At 49.6% G+C, this 7519-nt stretch overlaps 1 protein-coding gene across 1 annotated transcript; it reads right to left on the bottom strand.

Annotated features, from left to right (window-relative positions):
• Window positions 1–5025: 5025 nt before the first annotated feature.
• On the bottom strand, window positions 5026–7513 carry Gpr27 (G protein-coupled receptor 27). Its single transcript, XM_005364941.3, has one exon. It carries the CDS (start codon window positions 7426–7428, stop codon window positions 6295–6297), a length of 1134 nt encoding a protein of 377 aa, XP_005364998.1. The 5' UTR covers window positions 7429–7513; the 3' UTR covers window positions 5026–6294.
• Window positions 7514–7519: the final 6 nt, after the last annotated feature.

Here is a 7519-nt window from a genome sequence, read left to right as displayed (position 1 = left end):
TCGGCTGGCGACTAGACTCCCTTCCTGGTTGTACAGAGGGCTGACGGTGATCTGTAAGTTTTTTTCCCCTTTAAATAAATACTACCCTATTAATCATAATTCCAAACTGCTGTGGCATTGTTTGTGACTTACGCCTTCACCCAGGTATGATGGCTCACAAGTTTAATAACTACAGCTGTTAAGGCAGAGTCAGCCAGATTTCTGCGAGTTCCAGGCCAGCTTGATCTACATAGTGAGTTCCAGGCCAGTCAAGGTTGCACACATTGAGACCCTGACTCAAACAAACAAACAAACAAAAAACCTAGTTCATTATTTTTCTGAGGTCAAGATTATTAGTAGAAGATAAGACAATCTGATAAGTAGAAAGCATGAGTTTGGGATCCAACTTTGTATGTGTGTCTGTGTGTGCAGGTGCATATGTGTACAAGTGTGCAGATGTGTAAGGATCCATGTGGAGCTCAGAGGACACCCTATAGTATTGTTCCTCAGGCACTATCTACTTTATTGTTTTTACCTTATCTTTAGTATGCATATGTATGTGTACATGTTTGTACATGTGTGGTGTTATGTGTATGTTGGATGCCAGTTGCTCTCCACCATATATATTGAGGCAGGATCTTTCCCTTAAACCCAGAGTTCACCAGTTGAGCTAGATTAGCTAGCCAGCTTACTTCAGGATCCTGTCTCTAGCTCCCTTGTACTGTGGTTACAGTCTGACCGCCACACCAACCATATGCTTGCATCAATACTGTGGATGAACTTGGCTCTTCTGACCTTCTAGCTTGCTCATCAAGTGCTTTACACATATTTACACACACACACACACACACACATATATATGAGTACCCTATTTGCATGCATGCCTACATGACAGAAGAGAACATCAGATAGAACAGGGCATCAGATCCCATTGTAGATGGCTGTGAGAGACCATGTGGTTGGTGGGAATTGAACTCAGGACCTCTGGAAGAGCAGCCAGTGCTCTTAATTGCTGAGCCATCTCTCCAGTCCCCACACCATTTTTTGAGACAGGGTCTCTTACTATCCTGGGACTCTATAAGTAGGTTACCCTTGCCAGCCAGTGAGCTCTGTGAATCCTTGTAATGACTGAAACCATAGCTGATTTCACTTCAAAGTTAAAAGTCTAGAGATTAATAAGGTCTATGGCCTTCATTGAAATGATAGTGTTTCTCTCTCCTCATGGTCTTAAGATAATTGGGCTGCTGTGGCTCCAAGCATCACATCCTCACCTAAGAGCACCCCAAAGAGAATGAGTAAAAAGGGGAAAGAGGACTTTTTAGCAGCTAGGTTGAACCCTAAAACTTGTGTTCAAGTTGGAGACAAAGGAGAAACTTGAACTCAGCTCGTTCTTGTTTTTACTCTATTTTCTCCCTGGAATGGCACAGAGGTATGGAAAGAGAGCTGACACAGTGGGTAAGGACAGCTCCCCATTGTCTTCCTTACCCTTCATGAAGAAGGACCTAAATAAAGGTCACTGGTCTTGACTGCCTGCATGGGTGAAGTGTCTCCCCAGTAATCAGAGAGAATATTTGGAGGCAGCTACATTTCACAGCCCAGCCACTCAGTGACAGTTTAAGATGCTTAAGAGAGACAGTAAGTCAGTAGTTAACCTGCTCCAGGCTGCTCCAGGCAACAAGAGCTCATGACAACAGTGCCTTCAATCTCTACCATGGTGCATCTTCGGATAAAGTCCACCCTATGTGGAGGGGAAGCATTCACTCTTTATGTCTGAAAGTTTAACATGTAGTTCAGAGGGGTGGGGCAGTAAGTTCTTTGGACATAGGAGCAAACCCTAATGTCTGTGACACTGCCAATGACCTGTGGTGGCTAGAGCACAAGAGAGTGGCAGAGGAGAGGTTGAGGGTTGGTGTGGGTGGTGGTGGGGGGGGGGGCAGAAGACACCGTGTGTCCCATGAATTAAGGCACAGCCTTCCTGGAGGGAATGAAGTGTAGGACATTTTAGTCGGACAAAAAGGATTTCCCAGTCCTTGGCCTGGTTCTAGTTCAGAGCCAGTGTCCAGGCAGGACCTGGGGCGCTGCTGTTTGTACAGTCTCCTTGTGTCCATGCTTCCTGAGATATTGACCATTTCAAACCCTATCATCCTGCTGGACATAAAATAGGGAGGAATCCCCAGGCAGGGGTGGAGGGCATGGAAAGTAAACCCACAGGCACTTCAAAAGGGAATGTGGAAATACAAGGAGACCCAGAGCTGGAGAAAAGAACAGGGCCCGCCAATGCTCTCCCATGACAACAAAGATGGTCCACCCAGTCCAGAAGGTTGTTAGGAAGAGAAGTGCAACCGGCCTACTCAGCGATCCACCTGAGCTCTCGGCTGGGGTTTCATCTTCCTTGGAACTTTGGGCCATGAAGAGTAAAATGGAGGAAGAAACAAAGACGCTAAAGAACAAGGAAGCTGAGTTGTGTGTCAGTGGAGGTGTGGGCAGAAATAAGGATTAGGAGAGGCTGAGACACCTGTGGAATTGCTGGACTGCGTGTCATAGCCACAGTTTGTCTGAATGATCGGGGATGTCGCCATCTGATGGCTAAGACCACCTCTGAGAGCTGGCATTGACTGATGACCCAGACAGTCCTTGTTAAACCTCTGCTCCAGGCCTACAGCACTTGGGAACTGGTTATGTTTTCAGCAGGGTCCAGTCTTCTCTATTGCTATTTCAGCTGAAGAAATGAAACCACCACCACCAAAACCAAAGAAACAAGGACGTGGTAAAGCAGACCTAGAAGTTCACCGCTCCTACAGGGCAGGACATCTGAAAGACAGGGGGCTGATGGCCAGACCAAAGAATGTGCTGAAATACTTATATTTCCATTCTTTAAAAAGAGACAAAGGAAAGGGGGAGATGGGAGAGAGAGAAGCAATAAGAAAGGAAAGGGGGAAAAAAGAAGAGGTGGCTTGGTGAGACGGGTCAGCAGAGGAGCTCGCTGGCCACTCACCAAGCCTGGCACGGTGAAGGAAAGAACCAACTTCTTCAAGCTCTTCTCTGACCTCCGCGTGCACGCTTTGGCATGTACTCGTGTGTACCACACAGGCACACACATGAAAAGAATGGAAACCAATTTGACAAAGCTGACAGTGGATCCAAAGATTACTTATTATTATGGCTACCGGTTTGTTACACGCTCCCAATTTTTTCTAGAAGTACCCACATTTTTTTTTTTAAAAAAAGGAAAGCCAGGTTTCAATTTACACAGTTCTACTCTTTCTGTAAAGCTATTTGACAGAGGGTACCAAAAGACCTAAACCTGATTAAACTCAATAAATCCATGCCAGGAAGTGCAGATGGAGATTTCTATACATAGCTTTTTTTTTCTTTTGCTTTGAGTATAGGGACAGCTCATTCAGCTCACCCTGGGGAGAGGAGTGTGCTGAATTAATGTCCCAAATTAGAAAATGAGCCATCTCACTGCGGCTTCCCTGAGTGCGCTGTATCTGCTCTGCCACAAGGAGCTGAGTATTGGGGACACAGCTGCACTTCCCCTGATGACCGCTGCGTGCTGCTCTGCCTCGAATCCTCACTGGAAACCGTACCTTCCTCTGTGACCAAGTTCGCACCCAGCATGTAGAAAGTAAGTCCTGTCTTGAAACAAGGGAGGGCTGTGGAAGACGACTTCCCCCCAGAGAAGGGTCCCTGACTCAGCACACCCCAACAGGAACCACTAGCTTGTGTATGCAAGTCAATCTAATTCTTCTGAAACTATCCCAAGATCTCAGGGGCCCCAGCAGCAGCAGGTGAGGTTGTCTCTCTAAATGCTCCCTGAGGCTGGAATAACTCAAGGTCAAGGTCGCACAGTGAAGGGTGGGGTCCTGTGGCTTGCAGGTACTAAATAATCTGAATAAAACCTGGCTTTGGTGACCTCACTTGGACAGAAGTGTGGCAGAGGGTTTATTAGCCCTGCCCTTCTTGAAAACCCAAGGGCAGAACTTTATTTGATCTAAATTCACAGAGAGTAAAGGAGCCTTCCAAATAGAACAGGTCTTCAACTTTCCCAAGCAGAATAAAATAATGCTGCAGATTAGAGAAAGATTGCCCACAGGGTCTTATTGTTCACCTCTCTTGGAGTTAGTGTTCAATAGTTAATACTATGCTCAAAATAAACCATAGATTTATTACATCCATTATGTCAAAAATGATTACTTTGGTCATACCTCTCTTTTTTTAAAATTATCTTTCCTCCTTGTGGCTCTAGGAATCAAACTCAAGGCCTGGCTGGGACTAGGTAAGTGTTCCCCTACTGAGGTTCATCTCCAACCCATTGCTTTTGTGTTTAAAACCATTTAAAATAGTATGTGTGTTCACTGTTTCTTTCATTTAAAGAGATGACTCCCCCCTTTTAAAAAACATTTATTATATATACAGTGTTCTGCCTGCATGTATGTCTGCAGGGCATAAGAGGGCACTAGATCTCATTATGGATGGCTGTGAGCCACCATTTGATTGCTGGGAATTGAACTCAGGCCTTCTGGAAGAGCAGCCAGTGCTCTAACCACTGAGCCATCTCGCCAGCCCCAATTTTCCCATTTTTATCTTGCACTCTCAAGTTAAAAGGCAGTAGCTGGGGAGATGGCTCAGTGGTAACCCACAAAAGTATGAGAAGCTGAGTTCACATAAAAAGTAAAAATCTGGGTGCACCTGTCTGTCACCTTCAGTGCTCAGGAGGTGGAAACAGGAGGGTCCCTGGGGATTACAAGCCAGCCAGTTCGCAAGTGAGAGACCCTGTCTCAAAAACTAACATGGAGAGTAACAGAGAAAGACCAATAGCGGCCAAATGGCCTCTGTGTGCAAAGGCATACACTCTAAACACACGCACTAATCCCCACCCCCACTCACAAAGGGTTCCAAATCTCTCAGAAATGCTAAGATCCAAACCAGAAACCTGATCTGGAACAGCACATACTAAAGGACCGAGAGTGTGAGCTCCTTAGCCACAGCCTAAAGGGACTTGCCCCCCAACAAGAACCACAACAACAACAACAACACAGCCACTCCAGAATGAAAATACTGGTGTATTTATGTAATGCAAAGAGAAGTACAGATAGAAATCTTCAAAACGCAAGTTACATTAATAAAAACATAGCAGTTTAAGCAAAAAGTATTATACAGTACTTGCAATGTAGTCCTTCAGTTCCAAATGACAATGTCTAACAAAGAGATAGTATTTTAAATTATAGTTCTTATTAATCATTTAAATCAGCTATCAATAGAACAGCACCACCTAACTCAGCAAACACCGCAGGAAAACGTTTTGTCTCCTGGGAGAGGCACCATTATATCCCATTTCTTTTTACCACGGACAAAGGTCTTCAGAGTGAAAATTAGCTTTATAAGACAGAGCAAAACTGGGCTTATCAAAGCACAAGCCATTTCCACAAAAGTATTTTAACTTTTTACTGGGAAAAAAAACAACAACAACAACAAAAACCAAAAACCCAAACCCCAAACCCAAACCAACCTGTGGTTCTCTGACCTCCAGAGCCCGCCCCATCTGCAATTCCCGATCAATACAAACACATGCAATACTGTTTTTTTTTTCTCTCCACATTACTATCCAAAACACTTTACTGTTTAAAAGTCACAGTCTCACAACATTTCCGTTCAAGATTGATATACAGAGCAGCAGTCTACTGCTGATGCGTACTTTTTAAAGGAATATAAACAGGCCTCCAAACCTTGCTTATTAGCTGACTCAAAAGTGACTGCCTTCCTACCCATGCCCCTTTCCTCTGCAAATCCAGTGTCACCGCTGGGGAAAGTTCCCCGCACTTGCAAACAAGGCACACCTAGTCCTGTGCCCTGTGATTCAGAGGGGACTTCAGACAATTCTGTCTCTCTCTTCCATCTCCAATAGAAGATCCCCTAGCTCTCTCTCCTTCACTGCAATCAAAGGTAATGCCACTTGAGGTGGTCAAAAATAGCTTCTGTAGAAAACTGGCCATGTTCTCTAGGAAACTTTGCATGAATAAAACCAGTGTAGCCTTTATTTAAAAAAAAAAAATCACACGTGGAAGAAAAGAAGTCGGTACCAGTACAAAAAAGACTGCAGGGCCTACCGCCAGGAGGGAAGTATAATTAGAAGGACGGAACTGGACCACGGCATCCCCTCCCCCGCCCCCAGAACAGGAGTCTGTACAATCCAAGTGCGTGTCCACTTTGAGAGTCTTGTGAAGGCAGCGGAGAAAAACCAGACACGGGACAGAAGGGGAAGAAGCGCGGTCACAATCGAAGCCAGAGGGAGCCTGGGTGGCAGAGCGCACCTCACAAACCAATGCCTTTCAGGTCGCAGGGAAGGGTGGCCTGTGTGGCCTGGGGGCTCTGGCAGCAGGGAAACTGGGCTCTGAAACAGTCCCTCAGCTCCCGATTAAAGAGGAAGCACACCACCGGGTTGATGCCAGCCTGTGCGAATGTCAGCCACACCGAGGCTGTCAGGTAGGCCTGCGGGACAGCGCCCGGCTGCACCAGGACCCGCAGGTAACTGGCCACCACATAGGGCCCCCAGAGGAGCAGGAAGAGCAGCGTGATGGCGTAGAACATCTTGCACAGCCTCTTCTCTGTCTTGAATTCCTCCAGCACCAGGAGGCGCCGGGCGCCGCGGCCCGGGCCTGCAGGCCTGATGCCCACCAGCGCAGGTGGCGTGGGCCCGCGGCCGAAGCCCGCCGTCCAGTTGGCAGCCGCCTGGCCCGTGGCTCCCGGGCCGTGGAAGGTCCAGTCGTGGCTGACGGCGGGCACCAGGCGCGCGGGACGCATCTTGCGGCGATCGTGGATGAAGAAGAGCAAGCGGAGGTAGACGAGGTGCGTGGCGCCCACCACCGCGGCCAGCAGCAGCAGGAAGCCTAGCGCGCCCGGGGCGCCGTCGGGCCGCTGCTCCAGGGCACACGGCGCGTCCTCGTCGTCCGCGCCACCTCCGTCCAGCACCGGCGGAAAGGCCGCGGCCAACGCCAGCGCCCAGGCGGCGCACACCAGCATCGCGGCGCACGGCCAGCCGGCCAGGCGCTCGGCGTAGAAGCGGTGGTGCGCGATGGCCAGGTAGCGGGTGACGCCCACACCTAGAAGCAGAAAGGCCGCGTGGAAGCAGAAGAGCGCGGCTAGGAAGGCCAGCAGCTTGCAGCCCAACGCGCCCGGAGGCGTCCCCGCCGCGGCCGCCGCGCGCCGCGCCGCCAGCATGACGGCCGGGAGGCAGGCGAGCGCGCGCAGCCCGTCGGCCAGGCACAGGTCGAGCAGCAGGTAGTAAGGCGCGCGGTGCAGGCTGCGCTCCCGCACGATGAGCAGCGCGAACAGCACGTTGCCCGCCAGGCTCACGCACAGCAGCAGGCTGAGCGTGGCCAGCCTGAGGCCCAGCGCGGCCGCCTCGGCCCCGCCGCCGCCACCGCCCGGCTCACTAGCGTTCGCCATCGCGGCCGCGCTTCTCCCCGCCGGCCCTCGCCGCTCTCCGTAGGCCGTTCCCGGGCCTGCGCTCCGCCGCGTGAGCTCCCCGGGCCCGCGG

The sequence above is a fragment of the Microtus ochrogaster genome, unplaced genomic scaffold (genome assembly GCF_000317375.1).
Source record: "Microtus ochrogaster isolate Prairie Vole_2 unplaced genomic scaffold, MicOch1.0 UNK1, whole genome shotgun sequence".
Lineage (NCBI taxonomy): Eukaryota > Metazoa > Chordata > Mammalia > Rodentia > Cricetidae > Microtus > Microtus ochrogaster.
This window is presented reverse-complemented; position numbering and strand designations above follow the sequence as displayed.

Excerpts from the sequence above, each read along its gene's own strand:
- Gpr27 (XM_005364941.3), bottom strand. The coding sequence starts at position 7,428 with ATGGCGAACGCTAGTGAGCCGGGCGGTGGCGGCGGCGGGGCCGAGGCG.